This window comes from Mizuhopecten yessoensis, unplaced genomic scaffold (assembly GCF_002113885.1).
Source record: "Mizuhopecten yessoensis strain PY_sf001 unplaced genomic scaffold, ASM211388v2 scaffold8447, whole genome shotgun sequence".
In the NCBI taxonomy this organism is placed as follows: Eukaryota; Metazoa; Mollusca; class Bivalvia; order Pectinida; family Pectinidae; genus Mizuhopecten; species Mizuhopecten yessoensis.
Window position 1 is genome coordinate 660,204 of NW_018407552.1, and position 21,847 is coordinate 682,050.

Here is a 21,847-nt window from a genome sequence, read left to right on the forward strand (position 1 = left end):
TTGGTTGGTTAAATGTTTGTTATTGAGGATTAATGATAAAGCTCTCACTTCTTTCCAAGTTTCCACCACTAGTAAATGTCGTGTGAAAAAAAAAATGGATACATCGGATACAAAAAGTTGTTAGTTAGGTTGTTTCTACTGTGTCGATTCACTGCAGCGACGTTATACTCAAATTCAAATTTTATTTGCACATTTGTTACTACAAAGTAGTTTGAAGGCAAAACAGTGAAACACGTTGAAATATATACATAGACATGTACATGAAGAAAAGTCTCAAGGTGATAGCTTATATATTTCTTATATACATTAACATGAACCAGAGACGTATATTACATTAATATACGTCTCTGCATGAACAAACATAATAAACATAGATCCAAATAGAAAATTCGATTTAAACATTGTTAGCTGCAAAGTCCATATCCTATACTCTATCAGCAAGCCCACTCCCCTCAGTTCTAGAGACTGTTTAATGAATAAGACTCAAGTTCTGTATCAAGCGATATCATAATGTAATTTTGAAGGGTATTAACTTGAAAACGTAATGAAAGTATCTCCATATATCCAGAGATGTATAAAATACGTGTCTGATTAGAATGTTGATAACATGGCAGAGATGGTAACGTACATGTAAGTCTGACTTAATTTATAGGAAATCACTCGAAATAACAATCGTTAATGAAGAAAAGCTGAGAATGTAAATTCCATGTTGACAATCATGACGCGAGACTTGACCTGTCATTCACAATACCCTTCAACTGGGACTATAAAGTAGATAGATGTAGGTCACCGTCCTTCAAACACCTGTCAGTTTGTCAAAAGTCAGCATATTTTTCAACGTTTAATCCATAGTAAATTCAATAACCTATTTTATCATGCATTGTGTAAATGCTGTTACTTACACTTCAATATGAAGGCTTATTATTGTTGGTTTATGTTTAAGCCAAACGCTAGGATTGCCATTTTCCCCAAGATCCGATTAAGCTGACCATGTATGAGATCTCGGTGGTCATACACAAGTGTTTCGTTAGAGTTATCTCCCCTTGGCAACAGGCGGCAGTTGAAACGCCTTTGCTGCAGACGCAGAAACTTTTGTAAATAGAGCTGTATTGATGAGAGATCATGGTACGGAATAACACGTCGATCACCCTGATATGTAATTCTTGATTGACATTTCATTTTGGAAGGAAGGAGAGCATACATATGAACTGAATATGGTGATTGTTTTCAACCATGTCCTCGTTTCAAGTTTCCTGTTCTATCGGAACCCGCACCGATTTTTGGTAGACGCGGGTTGCAAAACCAACGGTGATGCTGGAAGCGGCAAATCTAAACAGTCGGAAAAGGTAAATACCGTCAATGACATTTTGACGGGACAAGAGCTGATTTGAAGTTAAACACTCGTGTCCCGTGTGTCAACAAAAATCGTTGATAAGCTGTCTTGTTGACAGTGTTGATAAGCATGTCATCGGCATGTCCCATGTCATGCACTGTAGCTTAGGTCTATACAGGAAACCTACATTTGACGTAAGTGTAAAGTATCATACTTGTTAGTAGTCTCCTGTGCCATCTGATCATAATGTCCTATGTTATTATTAATCAGATATGTAGCAACCACATATCTGATTGAAAAGTTTGCAGCGGTGCCTGATATCTGAAAGCAGACAGTTATCTGCTGTAAGTTGTAACTTATACTGGCCATGCATGACCTACTGGACATAAGAAGGGATGGGGGACCATAGCCATGAGGTTAAAATCAGCAGGGTTAGACACTTTTTTTGCTTGGTAGTCCACAGGATTAGTTAAATAGATTATTTACTTGTCCTTTGTAAATGTCACTATAGTCCAAGATTTCCTTAAGGAAACATCGCTATCGTAGTATCGAAGGAGGCAGTACCCAAATTGGATCAGTACCTAAATCGGATAACTTTTTGCAAAAATACTTATTAAAGAATAAATGTGTCAACAAATTAGTTATAACAATGATGTAGTCTTAGAATAGATAGCCATGCACCATTTTTTGTCTACAGATGATTAGTTTTTAAGTTCAAATAACACAAGAAAACATAATTCAAACTCTGATGTCAGTGTTTTTATCACGTTTAAAAAAATGGTGCATGCAAAGATTATGCATTCTGTTTTGGACTTTAGGAATAAATTCACACTATAGAAATACTTTTTGTCATATAAATTCTAAAGGTCATCATAAATTGTTAATATGCTGACAAAAAAATATTCATTTGAAGCGTAAGATACTGCCAAATTCAAGCCTTGATCTGATTTGGGTCCTGACATAAAATTTAGTAAATTTTACTAAAACTGGAGATGCTGATTGGTGACTTCAGAGCATTCTGTAAATATCTCAAGTGAGCCCCAGGTGCTAATTTCGTTTGTAAGAACACCCATCGATATTCTTCCTTTGATACAACCATAAATGAATATAATTCCTCCTCAGATTTTTCAATGATTTAATAAAATGATGGTTTGGTGATCTGATTTGGGTACTGTCACCTTACAGTATGAAACATCAAAAGTAATTGACTCTAGGGGACTTAAAATAACTAACTGCCATAAGAATATGGTGAAGTTTTAGGAAAATTTTGACAATTATCATGTAATATATCTTATTTTAAGCAGTTTTCTAAATTTTAAAAAGGAATATTCTTATTTTATAATCATATTTTTCACAAGTCCAAAGGACCAGTTAGGCTAAGTGATTCACTTGTCCTTGCTGGAATCTACTAGTCCAGGACTAGTGTTAGTGTTGATCCCTGATCAGTTTATCTCCCCTCCCCCTCATGTCTAGAAAATGACAGTGCCATCACATTTTTGCTTAACAGCAAGGACTTCCGAGTGAGTCTGACATTAACTGAATTAATATTTATGTTAAGAAATATTTGATATGGTCTTGATATATTGAGAATTAAAACTTATTCAATTATTAATTAAGTCAAAGATAATAAGTATTGACAAGGAAAGTCTAGGAAGTAGATTTGCAAAAAGGGCACTAGCACCCTATTCCACAGATATAGTGGTTTAGTTTAGTGCCCTCCTTACAGCTTTGGAATGTGCGTTTGTTGGTTATTGTTGGTAGTATAGATGTGTGGCCAATTTTAATTGTACATGCGATCACGGTCACCTAGCTTCGAGCTAGAGGGAATTTCCCTTTAGAGCAGTGGTAGAGCATCTAACTATAGGAACATGGAGATAGAGGGTTTGCTCCCTGGTGGAAGCACACTATTCTCTTTCCTTTTACAGATGCAAGAGTTTTAGGTAGAACTGAAGAAAATTGTACAGTATATATATATATTCTCTTGTACAGTATTGCAACTGTACATTTCATCTTGCCAACACAATTGATTCCCCGATTTTACCAGGACAGAGGGACACAAAATCAATCTGTCTGGGTAGGATTACATACATAGATGTAGATTGAGATTCAATCTTTCGGATTGCATCCAGGTATAAATCTATGGTAATTCAATCACATTTCTACTTGTCTAGAGTCCTCCTGTGGAAAATGATATCAAGTATTGTGAAAACCTGACGATGTGTTACACATCTGTGTCCTACATACTTTTTGTAAAGATGACATGTTTATGATGAATTATTTGTTCATTAATCAGACTGGTTCTTAGCAAAGCCCATACACTTTTTCAACTGTTTAGGCCAAAAAAAGAATTATGTATGTTTCAGGTAACATAGGCCAAAAAAAGAATTATGTATGTTTCAGGTAACATGACTGAAAAAGACAGGTTAGGTCGATCAGAATTTTATTTAAAATAAGATGAAAAAAAAATGAGGGGCACTAATTTAAGATATTACAAAAATCACTAAACAAATTTTTAGGTACTTCAAATGTTTTTTTTTTTGTGTGTGTTTTACGTCCTACTAACAGCTATGGTCATTCAAGGACGTGCCCAGTTTTGATGGTGGATGAAAGCCTGAGTTCCCTGGGGAAAAAACTTCGATCTATGGCCAGTACCTAGCGACTACCCCACGTAGGTCTCGAACCCGGGAACAAGTGGTGGAGGGCTAGTGGTAGCAGAATGTCAGACGCCTTAACCACTAAGCCTTTGCGACCCCCATTATGAGATTTGAATAGATATATAGTTGATACCTGCCAATGAAGTAGAAAGGGTATACGTTGTCTTGATTGTTCGTCCATCAATTTGTTAGCATCTAGTAGACACTTTATCCCAACAATAGATGGAGTCGTTTGAGTGAGATAAAATTGTTAGGGTCGGAGGTAAAAACTAGGGTAGGTGAGAGTACCAGAATCAGCCTTATTATGACTGCTCTAAATGGCTCTAGGGGACCTGTGATGAATACTTGGCAAATGGATAGATAACTTTTACTTCTATACTCAGATTTATTTATAAATTTAAAAATTGTATATATATACATTCTGTATGTAAAATCCACCAATTGTCAACCAATTAACTTTTTTCACCTGATAGATCTATTGAAAAATGTCCTGTGAGGACTTGATAAAGGAGTGTAATTATAGATTTCTGTCACTCCATTGAGTTATATGAGCTGTATCCTGTGATTTCATGTCTATGACATCAATTTCACAACAGATTGACACAATTGTATTGTATGACTTCCTGATGAGGAGGAAATCAAATTCTCCCAAGTAGGATGTGGATGTTCCTTGCTTCCTTTCCTACCCTTGCTTCAGTACATAAGATGATCTAAGCCTTTGATCAGGAACAGTTTATGTACAGAGCCTAGAGGTGGAGTTGACATACACCCTTTAAGGTAACAGGATTGTGTCACCATTTCTCAGTAGAATTTATTCAAATTTTGTAGTTATATTGCTTTGAAGTAAAGAAAATTTTCCGCCACAAAAAAAAAATTAGGTTGTCAGAATTTTAAGGATTTTAAATGGAAATTTATGTAAAAAGGAGTGAATTTTGAAAAAAAAATGAAACACATTTTTTTGTAAAATAATGTCAATAAAAATGATACTAAAATAGATTAGTATTCCATTAATGTATATCAATTTCATAAATGCTGAAATTGTGTAAAATTAATGATCTATAAACGATTAAAATTTGACATTTTATAATAAAACCATATACACATAGTAATTGCATGCAAGAGATATCGTTCTTGAAAAACTTCACAGTAGTGAAATAGGTAACCAGTTTCCTGAAGTACAGAAAAATGGACACATGTGACTCATTGATTAAAAAACAACTGAATTAATGCCTGGATTGCTTTGCAATACTTTAATATTGTAAGAACACACTGTTCTGTCAATAATAAGCATACAATATTCATCAGTTTAATATTAAACATTAGAATATGCGAAATTGTGATACTGTCTCCCTACATTGGATTTTCAACTAGGGATATACTTCCTATTTCCATTTAGCAATACACTCCTATGACCTTAAGTGTTAAACACTATATTGATCTGCATGGTCAGTTCTTACACTGTCCTTACTGTTACTGGTGAATGCGTATAGCTAGCTTCACCTTGACAAGGCTGTGATTAGGAAGACACAGTTTGCTGATTGAGAGATCCGGGGAAGCAAGGACACAGTGACTGTTTGCACACCGTTTGCATCAACACTTGTGCAAGAAGAATCAATTAGGCAGATGCGATGATGTTTGACAATTTCACTGACATTAAATCAATGTTCGATATGGAAGATAACTCGTCTTTTTAAATCTGTTGCTTTGGTGTAGCTATTAGAAATAAATTTTCAGCCTCATATATAATTGTGAGCCATTATTTATATAACAGAGTTTGGCAAAATTAATCAAGATTATCGCAAACATAACAAAAAAATATCAAAGCTGAATTGAGAAGAATTAAATGGTAGTAGGTTTTGTAGGGCATAGATTAATCAGATGTTCTATACGTTTGGACCTAATAGTGATACAGTAGATTGTTTGATTGAATAGTTGTTTTTACTGATTTCTGAACCCAATCAGTTAATTATATTACAAACACAGAATTCTAGTTCAAGACTGTGTTTCATTCTGTTTATCAGTTTTTTAGATGAATTGGTTCCATAAAATACAAAATATTGTTTGTTTGAAAGTGGAATTTTATTCTGGCATTCTGCCTACGGAACATGAATTTATTACTGCTGCAGGATAATATAAGAAAATAAAGAAAATTCAATGTTATTACTGATATAAGTTTTACCAATCAATTTTAAGGGATGATACAGTCAAAGTATTGATCAAGAATTCACAGCACCACTTCACGTGTACAATGTACACATATAGTGTGAACATGTTCAGAATAAAACTAGCACTTGGAGGCACTCATCTGTATGTATTTAGGCTTTTTTGAAGCTGCTATATTGGCTCATAATCAGTCATTCTGAAACTAAGTGACCCATTTCTCTTAACTGTATTTTATTTTTTATAATATAACGTGTACATTTAGAGGATAGTACGTTGTTTTGAGTGGCTATACTGGCGATTAGAACATGAAATTTGGGTTGAACTCAAGATCGATAGGTTGAAAGTTTAAACCAAATTTCATGTTCTAGACACGAAAAACAACGTTCTATCCCCATTCTAACAAACATTAACAAATCTACTACGCTAAAAGGTTAAGAAACATTGTATTTCCTTGTACAAAAGTACGTAGTAAAGCACTTTGTGACCTGAACTGGCGACGTGTCATTCTGCAGCGGACTGACCAATCGGAAAGAAGCTTTCAAAAGTCGGTCATTTGGCCCCGCCCATACTGGCGAGCTGTTAATCTGTATGTTGACGAGGCGGAATATTTGGATTGTTCATAAACGTCCCGTTACCAAAGTTTATATATGACACATTTGGATTAATATTGACCAAATTCTTACATTTCCAAGTCAGTAGGCACACCAATCTGTGCTTATCAACAAAATCGGTGATTATTTGTATAGATTTGTGAAGAGTTTTGTGTAAATTCATACGACACATGTTAAATGTTTAATTTGATTTCGGATCTAACTAGCACACGAAACGAACGAACGTTTCAGTAATAAATGGAGGTAAGAACAAGGAATGTTTACTTTTGACTTTTTAATTCATTCAACAAATACATTTCATCGGTCGTTTCTGTTCTGTTGCCTGCTAGCCTTATCAGCTGGATTTCGCTAAGAGGCGAGCCCGACGCCATATTGTTTTGGTTAGAAATGGGGCGTGGCTTAAGTGTGATGGGAGGAGCTTAACATCATGGATCATGATTCTATCGCAGATTAGAACATGGTCCGTATCCAATCAAAACACACGTTGCAAACGAATCGTGTTGGAATCATTTATATACGGTATGAAAGGCGACTTTTAATTTAATTCAACAAAAAATAAATTATTAAAATCTTTACCTTTGACGTATATTCCAACCATAACCTTCTGTCAGACAGGTGTTAGGGTTTCCAGCATTGAGTTAATATAATTTCCCATTTACTGACCCAAGTCATAAACTAAAAGCCATGGGTGGGTAGGTATAGCTTTATATGGCATTTGACCTGAATGGCAATAGTAAATACCTGCACTCTAATGTAACTTCAACACTTACTGTCAACTTCAGATTTTTACCTTCTCTATTTTAAATTTCCTGGAGTTGGTTTTGTTATTGTCATAACTTTCTTTACCAAAATGATGCTGTATATCAGTCAATGTGTAACTTAAGCTGCTAGGTATTTCTGAATTTAATATCAAGCAGATTATTACAGTCACCCAATATCATTATATGTGTGCGGCAGATGTTAATTGTACATTCGATTAGGGTTGCTTGTAGCTTCGAGGTAGAGGGAATTTCCCTTAAGCTCAGTGGTAGAGCGTTCGACTAGGAACCTGGAGATCGAGGGTTCGATCCCCAGTGGAAGCACACTATTCTCTTCCCTGTTACAAATGTTGTCCGTGGCCCTCCCTGTGGTGATAGGGAGTTAGAACCTGGATTGTGGTGTTTCTGGGCGAACACATTCAAAAAAAAGGGGGGAGTAGTGTGGCAGATGTTAATTGTGACTAGGATTAGGGTTGCCTTCTAGCTTCGAGCTAGAGGGAATTTCCCCTTTAGCTTATGGTAGACACGTTCGACTACTAACCTGGAGATCGAGGGATCGATCCCCGGTGGAAGCACGCTTTTCTCTTTCCTGTTACATATGTATTGTGGTCATTTGCCGATGATGTGACTCCAAACAAGTGTTGTGTACGCTACGTATATACTTATATGTACTAATGGTACATATGTCACATCTACAGTAATACTGTTTTAGTAATTTGGATTTCAACTTAGGACTGGGATAAAGAAACTTCATGTCAGCCACGGTGGGAAAATGGTTAAAATATGAGGTATGTCGTTTGTGGCAAAATAAAGACCCCACTCATCATTTACCTGTGTCTGGCATATTTATCAAGTGATCATATATTAAACATAGGACCATTGATTAGATGCTGTGACCTTGTTAGGTTAATATAAATGAGTTTTGGCCAGAGAAGAAATAGTGGTCTGGGGGACCATGGGGAGGGTGGAGATTGGGAGTAATTTCACAATTAAAAAAAATGTAATGAGGGTGACAGGTAATGATAAAGTAATATCCTACTACTATAATTTTGAAATTTGTATGACTGTGCAAAGCGTGATTCCTCGTTACACTGGGGCCCCTTTAAATGTCACTTCAGAAGTGCATTATTGACCATAGGATGTAATAGCAGTAGTCGGAGATCATGCAGTCACCCTTCAATACCTTTATACACTGCCAAAATTGTCTAGATAATGTGCTTCCTGTTTGTAGGTCATATTATATAATTGTTTGTATGATATGTCTGTGGTTCTTAACTTGTACTCTCTGCTTTAACATAGCATTAAAGATAGTGCTTAAGCTGTTCAATTAATAAAGTTGTTGTTGATTTAGACCCATTACTTTTGTTTCAAGCTCTTTATAAACTCACATCTGTGCACAGTTTGGTTTGCACTAAGTCACACTGTGGTGCTAAATATGTTCATTCCTGTATGATAATTATAAGTCATTGAACGACCTTCACACGATGTAAATGTAGTCATCCTTTGACTAAATGTGTTGGCAGAGGAGATAAAAGAAATTATTTTATTTAGTACACACAGCTAGCAACAGATGGTGCCAATTGCTACAACTGTAAATAACCTACATGTGTACAATATATAGCCGGTGAAGGCGGGTAATCAACACATACAGTGAACTGGTATACATATATGTTTTATGTAGCCTTGCATGTTGGTCATAAAACTAAATGGAAGATTTTAAATTTATTATTGAATTTTATGATCATTTTATGATGAATGATCTGGAATGCTAAAATAAAGTTGTTGTTGCTGAGAGACCAAAAAATAAATGTGTTTAACACTGAGAGCTGAAGCACTTTATTGTAGGTTTATCCATGTTGAAAACTAGGAAGTGAAATGAAGCAATGTCCAGTTACAGAGTAAAATTATTACTAGTACATTTAAATTAGTTATTCATTGTATATTTGGTAATTATTTATGATACCCTGCTCAACAAAAGTTGGGCGAGGGGTGTGTGTAGGAGATGTAGAAACAGGGTCTATCTGTGAGCACTGGTTAGCCTAGGAAGAATTGTGTTGTACATGTATATTTGATAACTATTAGTGGTGCATGAATTATTCTTTATCAGTGATATGGCTAGGGTTGCTCTACTGAGTTCAATGCTTAAGGTCATTGGAGTGTATTGATAAACGGAAACAGGAAGCACATCCCTAGTTGAAAATCCAATGTAGGGAGACAGTATCCCCNCATTTTTTTTTCAAAATTCACTCCTTTTTACATAAATTTCCATTTAAAATCCTTAAAATTCTGACAACCTATATTTTCTTTGTGGCAGAAAATTTTTCTTTACTTTAAAGCAATATAACTACAAAATTTGAAGAAATTCTACTGAGAAATGGTGACACAATCCTATTACCTTAACGTGACCTTCAGTTTTTTTGCTTGGGTAAGAAGAAAACGGTCTAATCCATATAATAACTACATGTTCTTGATGTATATGTACCTATACGAGTTAAAACTTGATCTAGATATATATCTCAAAAATGTTGAATGTACCACATCTTCATTTATTGTTGAATGTACCAAAGTACAAACTGACGTTTACATGTATACACTACAGTACAAACTAAAAATTACTGATCTGCCAGCCTCATCGAATGTGGTGATGATAAATAATAATCTATTTCTGAACAACCAGTAGTTCTACACACAAACATATTTTGGTATTAAAAATGAACAAAGAGCTTTAACTCTGCCATCGACAAAAGGTACATAAATATGGGAAACCGGGCAGGTAAAGTTGACACAGTAAATAAGATGCACCAAAGACTTAAAGTAGAAAAAATGGTGAACAAAGAACCATAACTCTGTATATAATGGGTCTCTGATTTCAGAACATGACACTCCAGCATACCAAGAACTCCCATACAAATTTGACAATTGCAGGTAACCTGAGTAAATGAGACAATCCCTTGAAAAGCAATGCATGGTGAACAAAGGGCAATAACTCCGTAAAAAACGTGGGGCTTGAGAATCTGTTTTAGTGTATGATTCTGCCCTTATATTGAAATTTGGCAACTTTAGGTGGCAATAATATTTTGTAAGATCCTTTACAAAGGTTTTTGTACAAAGATAATATTTTAGAATATACCTGTTGAAAATGAACAGAAAAAAATACAAGGTTAAAATAACTTAGGGGTAGATCAGTAAAGCAGAAATGTGAATTTTTGGCCTGATTAAAATAATTCATTCACTGTGGATAACCTAAGGCTGGATTATATTGTTGTCTGTGGAATCATGCATGGCTGTTTTCGTGTTTGGATTTCACAGAATTTCTAATGCCATTTCTCCTATGGCTGTTTTTTTTTTTATTTTCAATATCAGGTTAATTTATGTGATGGTATCAATATGATAGATTTAATTGAAATACAACCAGTCAGTGTGGATCTATGTTATACCTTGTATAGCATTGGTCCAAATGTTGGTCAAGTATCAATCATGTGACAATTACCTGGACAATCAGAGTAGGGCTTATTTGTACTTTCTCTATTATACACACAAGGAACTACATCCATAATTATTGATTCAGATTCACCTAGATGTTTAGCAGATCTGTGAAATAAATTAATGTGTATCAATACACATTGTTTCTTTTATAGTGCACTTTATCGATGAAATTACTCTAGGATCACCCTTGGGCAAGCAACAAGTTCATACAATAGTAGAAATACAATGTTATTCATTGATTAATGATCAGCATCGTGTGTCAATACAGTCAATGAACACAATACATTATGTATTACCAGGTATGTCAATGTACCCGATACCTTTAGGGCTGGGCTGTACAAATTGATACAGCTATTGGATGTAGGGATTAATGGTTATCTCATCTGGTAGCCTGGCCAGGTATCAGATGCTTGTCTCAGTAATAACCTACTCCACAGAACAAGTGATGGCTTCATAGATTTTTATTGTTAGTACAATGTCATTTTGGTCACTGTTTGCCAAAGTTTTGTTATCTTGAGAACATAGAACGTGTTTTGCTGATGAAAATTTCAACTGTTTCAAAGTTTGTATTCTGAAATTAGATAACACGTAACTGACATTTACCAACATTATAACCCAACATGTTTGTGAAATGATTGTAAAAGAATTGCTATAAACACACATGATTGATTTGTACACAGTATATATAGGAAGTTGTCAGTGCTTGAACTGTTGGAGGACTGGAGGCCTCTGTTGACTTACCTATCACAGGTCCACTGGTGGATTAATGGGTTCAAGTGAAAAGTCAACAAGAAAATAGGCAGACTTGTCATGAAGTAAAGAGTATGCTGTTAACTAGTAGAGATTATAGCTCTGTCTTGTATATATATACCTATATCCTACTCGGTGTCAGTTACTTACCCAATATCTGACAGCATCGTCCTAACATGTTGGATTTGACTTATTAAATCACTGGCCTTATATGAAGTACTTTGTCAGATAGTCTGTCATACTTTTATACCATATGTGTGACAGGATCTACTGAACATGGCATTGGTAAGTGTTATATATATGGTCTCATTAAAATAGATTCAGAAATCCTTACTGAACATTTGCTACACACTGAGGTTTGACAGACTCTGTGTTAGGTTTGTAATTATAGAGAATGGACATAATCATATATAGCCAAGTTCTGGGTAGTCTTGTACTTTTAGAGTTGGTGAATTCACACATTTGAGTTTTGCTTCCATTATAAAATTTGTTACTACTGTTCACTGTAGAACTCCGAACTGGACTGGGTTGATTGTCGGCGACCAGGTTGATGAATTGGTAGAACATCTGTCTAGAGTTCGGAGAGTCCCGGGTTCAAACCCTGGTCTGAGCATGCAACTTTTCCGCTCCTGTTACAACTGAAATTAATGTTTAAACCTTTGTTGGATGATCATTGTATTTGAATATTTGTTATGTAATTTAAAATTCAATGCCGTTTTTTCATTTGAATATTTATAAATATTATTCAGAAGTGTTCGAACATTTATTTCAGTTGTGAAGTGGTGAAGCAATAATTTTGTAAAAGCTTGTGATAGGAGCATGTGCTCAAAGGGTGCCTAACGGTAAAAATCAAGTTTTTATTGTTGCTGGAAGAAGTCTGATTGGTTTTGATCTAAAGACAACTCCCCACCGGCCTTTACTTAATTAAGTTAAGTTAAAGCTTTGTTATGTCAAGAATCGAATATCTACATATATGTATACCAAAACAGCCTTTGTTTGGTCAAGCTCATTAATAACCTTGCACTCATTAGATTATAAATTTGTGTTTAGTTTTGGAATAATGCCCTTTAAACATTTCCATTTTAAAGTAAGAGTTCTGCTGATTATCAGCAGTATTTAACTATTTGAAATATATAGCGCATTAATTGTTTTATGTTATTATAAATAAATATATTTTTTCATTAATAATACTTTAACAAAAAGAAGATTTATACAATATAGGTGCTAGAATAGCATAAAATAAAACTGGTGGACATAGTCGGATTCAGAAAAATGTATGAAATTTTGCTAAAAATTGTATGTATACCTGTCATAGTATTAATTTGTATCCTCCGGATATACCTCCATTAGGATCCAGTGTCATATGGGATTTTACCGTCTATATAACTTCTTTGACCCATGTCATAGTATTGATATACAGATTTTTTCATGAGTCATTAGATCAACTAAAAGGTAGTTTAAACTTTAGGTTGTATTCATACATATTGACTGCACATGTACATGTCAAGCAGTGCATACATTGTAGATAATGAAACCGGATCCTGCAACCTCTTTATACCCATCTTATAGAACTCATATAAGCTACACTATATAATGACCCTATAAGATAGAATTTTTAGGTAAATAAGGTTGCTTCATAATTTTCCTGGCTCATCTAAATCAAGGAGGCCACTTGCATGCTTTTAACCTTGAACTGTTGGCTGTTGACGCAGCAAATGTTTTTGAGGATACTATATGTGTGCACTGATCATGATCAATCTTCTCATTATATTCATCAATGTAATTAGTAAAGTGGTGAATAGCCTGCACACTTACACTATCAGTTTAGCCCGCTGGCAGTAAACTCGGTCACTGGTGTTAAATTGATTGTAAAATATTCACAAGTAGTTGGCATAATGCTTGATATGGAGCTGGTATACGTCGTGTTGAGGAGTATACAGAACTTTGAGAATTCAAGTAAATCAAGCAACTGTGTGCAGGTTCATGGTGTTGTATATACTCTATATTCATCAAGGATTTACTGAAACATGGTATGTAGACATTCTTTCTACCACCATTTACATATACATGTTTTCATTTTAACTATTCATGCCTATGAACTGTTTATATAGATATGTTTACGTCAAACTTTGTTGTTGTCTTGAGTGGAACTTTGATCAATTGGCTATCCTTGTTAAAATACCTAGCAATGAAATCACTCATAGAACCAAAAAGTAAACTTCACATAAAAAGTGAAAGGAATTCATGATACATATCTATTTTTTATAGCAGTACTAGTACACATATGCACCAAATGGCAATAGAAAGAAAAAAACCAGCTAGAAAATACAGAAGTGTCAACAAAAACATATTTCGAACACAAAATTGATAAAACTAGAGCAAAAAATGAACAATGCTGTCAATGGAAAGATCTACACAGAGATCCTTAAAAAAGTACAGAGTGAAAAATACCAGGTGTTCCGGAAGGGTAAGCATCTTCTGCTTCATCAACAACACCTACCAGGTAAATCTAAGGCAAATCCTAGTAATGTCGCATCCTCATATCAGGAACTCGGATAAAGATAGCAAAGACACACTACTGAGCATAGATATGTAATGTTTATTATGGTCAGTTTATGTGTTGTACCTTTATAAGCTGCAAGACAACACATATTTCACTGCAGAACGCTATCTGAAGAGCAGAACATTGAACATCATGAAAATTAGGTCTGTTACAATTAATTGAATATTGGGTCACGTAGATCAAATGTTTAGTGCACTGTATTTATACTATCAAATGGAGTTTTCTTAGGATAAGCAAACCTCCAAAAAAGAAGTTTGCTATTTAACCTTGCTTAAATTCAAGTTAACTTTTCTTGAAAATTAGCAGAGATGTTTTCTGGACAATAGTATGGAGTGTTAGCTAGATTTCTGCTGCAGAAAGTACTCATTATGTTCAAAAATTAGATACCAGTGCCTATTAAACTTACAATGATAACATTATAATTAATACAGAATTAAAGATCACAAATTGCCTTTCAATCTGTTTCAAATTCTGTTGCTGACTTTGCTTCTTGAAATTTTTACTGGTCGATGTATAATGAAGCGTTAAGTGTTTCTATTTGTGTTCTATCCTAGTTGGAAATGGCCTGCTCCAAAATCTGCTATGTACATGTAGCTAGCTATATAGAATACTCTAGATGCTTGTAAGTGTTCTTTTTCCTTCAGGTGGAACCCTTCACTTGATTATGGAAATGTGGTTTGGTAAACTGTTCAGCAAGGGGGGTAAAGTTAGGTGCGTTTTGTTTATTCACTGTCAATCAAATATTGACCTGATGCTTTAGAACCTGTATACATAGGTCTGGTTAGTTTAGTAAATATACTTCTAACACCTATTATACAGCTAACCGTTCTGTTTGTTGAAGTCAAAAGGGATAAAGTGAATGTTATTATCACCTTCAGTGTATATATACATAGATCTTGGAGTTTTGTCAGTTGTATTTGATGAGGAAATGTGAAATTCCTGGATGCTTACAGTAAATTCTATAAACTGTACATTTCATTATATTTTAAGTTTATCAATGAAATATACAGCCCTTTGCAGGCATGAAGGTATTTATAAGCAGAACCATGAATTGCATCAATCTAACTCTGCTAAACCCATCATGGAATTTTAATCTACCAGGCAAATGGACCAGGATGCTGGCTGGATTGTTATAATCCTGACTTTGTTCATTTCAGGGTTAATGACTTTCTTGTTTTGTTACCATTAACATCCACATACAAGGTGTACAGTTTCACTTGCCTGGTGACCAGTGCTGTGGGCTAGTAAATTGAATGTCAGGGTTTAAGTACAAATATTTAACATTCACTATAAAGTTGTAGATTGGGCTGGTAGAGTTTTTCAAAATCTGTCTGCATATGTACACCACTGCCAAACAGCAGGTACAGCATACCTGTACATATAGCCTGTATTGAACATTAACAATATTATGCTAGCAACTCTAATTTAGGAACCTTATTATTTACTTATCTGTGTCCCATAATGGCATTACTGATTTTTTTAGCCAGCAGGTCCCCATGATTTGAAGGTGAAAATCTGCATGATTTAAGAAATAATTAACATATGTGCATGTGTTTTGCTGGAGTATAATAAAGTGATGAGGCATGTACCATTAGCTGGATTGTAAAATGATGTGGATGCAAAATGTATCATCTTTCACATGTAGAAGCTCTGTGGTGCTATCTGTTGGTGTACATGATTGAGAACAATATTTCAATGTTTTATTTATTTAGGGAACAAAAAAGAAGCTGAATTGTGACAGAAAATGACTGAAGTATTATGGATTGATTAAAAATCATCTTTAATGATAATGTAGCTTTTTTGTTGTCATTGAATCCATATTTTAATATCAACAATTAAGTGTCAACATTAAAATTACCAATTTTAAAATTGGCACCCAGTACCCTGGATTTTGGATAATTTATTGGAGCAACATCGACATGTTTGAAACATGTCAATATTGCTCCACTTATTCCTGGATTTTTACTTACACCAGTGTGAACTCTGTATACCTTCGTAGTATCCACGGTACAATTGACCAAGAAATTGAAGAAATTTCAGTTATCTAGGACGTTGTGTCTCCACCCCACTTCTGTGATGTAATAATGGACAAAGAAAACTAAATTTAATACAAAATTTAAATTGCACATTTCAGCTTTATTTCCGACCACACACACAATAAATACAAACTACATGTACATTTGAGGATTTTTGATGAACATGCGACTGCTTATTTATGTGTTTAGCAGCTGTCGCACCTGGATGGTGAGAAAATGCTGAGGGAAAAAAATAATGATGGCTGCTTCTGCCCCAGTTAATGTATTTTTCTCAACATTTCTATACCTAGAGTTAGATATTATACCTTAAGATACGAACACATGCTGATTAGATCTATTCTACCACATGCAAATGTAATTAAAGGTATTTTTCGTGTCTACTTCAGAGCTTACAGGAAGGCGCGACATATATCATCCAATCATGTAAATTAGGCTGTTCTTTATCACTTGCAAATATTTGCCACATGTACATGATGCCTTGTTTTCATTTCACGTACAAGCACAGACACAAGTCACAGATAAATATTATCTTAATTTCTGGACATTGTTTTGATGTGTATATTCATATATGAATACATCCACAAATCTAAGAACTATGTACATGTATACATGCATATTTCCACATATAAACATAGTTCCGAGATTCGTGGATGTATTCATATATGTTATAACCTCATTGATGATTGGTCAAAGCTAGTTCTTCCAAGACAAATCACATGGCTTAATTTCTGCATTTGCACTAGGGGCGAAACTGAAGGGAAGAGCACTGGGCATACACACCAAGTATGGTTTGTTTGAAAATAATGGGAAAAGCATGTTCATGGGTTTTGGTCCAATAATAGTTAACACATGGCATTTAACCAATAAAAAGTGTTGTTACATTGTCAAAATGATAGAATATCCCATAAATACTCCATTGAAAAGTTTAAGCATATCCTTACAAGTTCTAATGAATTGAACTTGTACAATATCATACCTTGTGAACATAGCTGTGGCATGTTCAACTAAGAACTGTCCTTACACCTATTTCTGACAAGCTTTCGTATTCTTGAATCAGCTAGAACATACATATACATGTATCTAATTATCTTTGACCAATTTATTGTTTAAATGAGCTTAACATCCAATATTGTGACTAACTTACACAAATAAAAAAAAGTTTTTGACCACAAATAGTATTGCAAATGTTTGAAAGTACCAATAATCATTTTACCTTAACGCCTTCACCCAAGAAGACACATTTGAACTCCCAATTCAAAGGTTGGAATAGTTCATTTTGAAAGTCCAGGGTGAGTGAGTTAATGTATATATTCATATAGTGACGATTGCAATTGTCAAAATTAGGTCATTCACTTATGATGTATTTTGAATTAATCTGTTTAAATTTGTAAGTTATTTGTTTTGTGTTTCAGGATGGTGAAACCAAACTGTGGGAGAAGTCTGACTTTAGATCTTTACATGAACAAGTGAAGGAGGCCATCAACTACATTGCTTCAAAATCGGTAGGAATTATATTCTCTTCAATCACCTCAAATATTGACACAAGTGGACCATTTGAAAGGGATTTAGTCCAATCAATATTATACTTTTATTGTCCAGGTATCAGGTTTGTTTCATTAGGTGAATCAAATAATGAAAAAAGAATCTATATCACTCATCAGAGTGTTTTTATTTCTGGTAAAAGCTTGTGGGACAGCACCTGCTTATAGTGCATTGCCCTAAATTAGTGTGGACAGAAACACTCTGAGATTAAGTTCTTCTCATCGCTTCTTTCTTTCTGCCATTAGATAAGTTTGATTTAAGATTTGGTTTTATGGTTTGGGCTCAAATAGGTAATGTACAGAAACTCCTCATTCCTATAGCTAGTCATTCTATAACTGTTGGCACAGGAGCTTCAATTCGTTCTAGTTGTACAACGTCCAAGAAGGTCGGTTGGCTGATCTTAATTGACATCATGGTTTCAATTTCATCTAATTGAAATTCTATAAGGTTTTTACACTTCAAAGTGAACTTGTGTTGTATAGTTCAGCTATATGTTTTGATGAAAAGATGTACTACCCACATTGAGGTCAATGAATTCGTTGCATGCCAACTGTGACACAGTTCTCACTACAGGTATACATACTGAATGCCAAATTTGGTGTTATTTTGTAAGGTCAGTCTCCCAGTGGCTGAGTGACTGTTATTGAATATTTGAACGGTTTACTGGAAGCAAGACGTACTAAGTCAGCAGTAGATATTTCTCAACATAACCTTATATGCTGCATGCATCCTTGTATATGGAGTTTGTGAGATAAATGTATACAGGCAATATCAACCAAGATTACACAGGCACAAAACAAAGAATGTATTGAAGTTGGCAGTTACAGGTCTAGCCTCAGAAGATGAGAGTTATTATCAGACTCTCGCTCCACCTTCAAACTTGGCAACCATTCAGAGAATAAAGCATTAATTTCAAAAGCAGCATGTGAATTGATCTATATATCTCCAAACAACAACAGTATCGATTCTCAAAGTACCGTTATGTTGATCCACCGTGTTTGGGTTCCAAAGAAAATTGAAATATTCCTTCTTTTTGAAATTTCATATTAAGATAAGTCAAATGTTGATTTGTGTATATCCATTGGCACTAGTAGCAGGAATGTGATACCATCATCTGGTTTGAAGATCCATGTCTGAAGTTCCCTGAAAGTATTGAATTTCTCTACAAAATGTAATTTTAGAAATGAAATGTACTAGCTAATAAATGTCCCATTTATTTCCATTTCCCATTTCCTGGTTTTGTTATAAACCACATGCATATAAATCAGCCGTTACAATTAGAACTGTTGTCTCATGCCGGCAGACATTGCACTTTGTAGTCGAGGCATTCATTGTCCTGATGCTGAAACTATTACAAACATCATTTGTCATTGTTATTTACATTACGATGGTAATTGTATCTTTGTATGGAGATGGTTGGATGATCTACATGTAGATTCAAGTGCAGATATTCATGCTTGAAATCCCCTGAAATTTAGCCTGAACCTAACAATAAAGAATAGTGCTACCTTACTCATTATTTGTATGGTTTTTGTCTCGATGTGACAAAGTAGCGGAAGCAAGACTGAAGTGTTGCTTTACAAGTGACTGCCGCGTCAATGTTAAGTTTTTGCGTTTAAGTTAGTTTCACTGAAAGTATAAGTGCTAGACCAACCAAACTTGGACCAAAGATGCATCTTAGGTAGTACAACTCAACCCATGCATCAAATGCTGGATGCATCCTACCATTCATGGTCCATTGACTTTGTCAGCATCTCCATCAACATTAAGTTTTTGAGTTTAAGTTAGTTTCTCCGATATGTGCATTGATGGTCAAAGCGGGGCACAGGCGAGACATATCAATCTGAATGACTTGTTTCATATAATAATAATAAAAAATAATTCAAGGTTCTTATATACTGCCTTATCACAACCTAGTTTGTAGGTCGTCTCAAAGCGGTTCACAAATTATTATCCATGGTTATAGAGCCTTTGCAACCAGCCATTATTATTTAATGCTTTCTCAACTCCTGGGGGAGCATACAGCTGGTGCTGCCATTTCTGGGCTCACAGCTAGCATTCTACAATTCTAGCACTGCCCAACCACGTACATAATCATTTACAGCTGAGTAGACTGGAACAAGCGGAGTAAAGTATCTTGCTCAAAGATACGACACAGTGCCGTGCTGTGACTTGAACCTGAAACCCTTCAGTCACAAGCCAGGCGTCCTACCGATAGACTACCGTGCCTCCTATATGATGCAATCCCATTATTTACAGTTAATCTACTGCACTTACATAAACAAACATGGTTGGAATAATTCTCTCTTGGTCTTGCGAACAGTTGCTGTTATGTTTTGATTGATTCCCAAATGAATACTAGGTACTCTAATTGGATTAGACCACTAATGGCTAATTCTCAGTATTGCCAGATCAATTTAATAAAATGTTTTTTATAATTATTCCTGTCCTAGTCTTTATACCAATTACCGGTGTTGCTATAATACTTATATCCATAAGAAATCTTAAGAAACCACCATGTATGGTCTCATATATAGACAGAACTATTTCAAATTCTTGTCCAGTTTAGCTAGGCCTTGATGAGCATCTTGCAAACAATTCCACCGAAAAGATTTTGTGACTATATTGGTACGAAATTTAAAAAATGCTAATTAATAATCTCCCTTAATAAGCACAGAAAGGTCAGTTTGCTCAATTATCAAAAGATATGTGATCTACATACATAAAGTTTGATAAAAAAAAACAGTTTTGATTAATAGAATCTTCCCCTACCTTGAGGGTGTGACAGAGAAATCTCCAACCAGAGGGGTGATGTTTTTTGGTTGTCTAACCCGATGCTATGCCGAGGGTTAGACAACCACAAAAAACCACCCAGAGAGTTGGAAATTTCTTTGATTATTTTTCTCCCATCCTATTATTTCAGTCACAACTCCACTGACAGTAGTCTGTTAACAAAAACAAATGTGGGGTATGAATATCGTCATTGACTTTGAGGATGTCACAATTACTGGTGACACATTTTAATGACGTCACAATTAAACATGTGCTAATCGGCACGAGGCTATCTCACCCTAAAGGGTGACAAGCTGACCTTTCCTGGCTGAAAAAGGAGACACACCTGTGAAAGGTGGGAGAATATTTCGTTATTGGCCATATCCATGGAAATTGAGATGTCTTACACAACATTGGTGCTGAATACTATATAATCTGGAAATGGTCACACAACATTGGTGCTGAATACTATATAATCTGGAAATGGTTACACAACATTGGTGCTGAATACTATGTAATCTGGAAATGGTCAGTTATTGGCCATATCCATGGAAATTGAGATGTCTTACACAACATTGGTGCTGAATACTATATACTCTGGAAATGGTCACACAACATTGGCGCTGAACACTACATAATCTGGAAATGGTCACACAATATTGGCGCTGAATACCATATAATCAGGAAATGACCAAACAACATTGGTGCTGAATACTATATACTCTGGAAATGGTCACACAACATTGGTGCTGAATACCATATAATCTGGAAATAGTCACACAACATTGGCGCTGAATACTATATGATAGCTGAAAATGGTCACACAATATTGGTGCTGAATACCAAATAATCAGGAAATGACCACACAACATTGGTGCTGAATACTATATAATCGGGAAATGGTCACACAACATTGGCGCTGAACACTATATAATCTGGAAATGGTCACACAATATTGGCGCTGAATACCATATAATCAGGAAATGGTCACACAACATTGGTGCTGAATACCATGTAATCTGGAAATGGTCACACAACATTGGTGCTGAATACTATATAATCTGGAAATGGTCACACAAAATTGGTGCTGAATACCATATAATCAGGAAATGGTCACACAACATTGGTGCTGAATACCATATAATCTGGAAATGGTCACACAACATTGGTGCTGAATAC

The 21,847-nt window shown here is 35.0% G+C and overlaps 1 protein-coding gene across 4 annotated transcripts in view; it reads left to right on the forward strand.

Moving 5' to 3' along the window:
• Positions 1 to 1,053: 1,053 nt before the first annotated feature.
• Positions 1,054 to 21,847, forward strand: part of LOC110455963 (cGMP-dependent 3',5'-cyclic phosphodiesterase-like) — a 152,284-nt gene continuing 131,490 nt past the window's right edge. For all 4 annotated transcript variants that reach the window (XM_021506434.1, XM_021506435.1, XM_021506436.1 and 1 more), the window contains exons 1-2: positions 1,054 to 1,346; positions 17,767 to 17,856. In XM_021506434.1, coding sequence (XP_021362109.1) covers positions 1,215 to 1,346; positions 17,767 to 17,856 — 222 coding nt within the window. In that variant the 5' untranslated portion in view covers positions 1,054 to 1,214. The remainder of the gene's footprint in view (positions 1,347 to 17,766; positions 17,857 to 21,847) is intronic.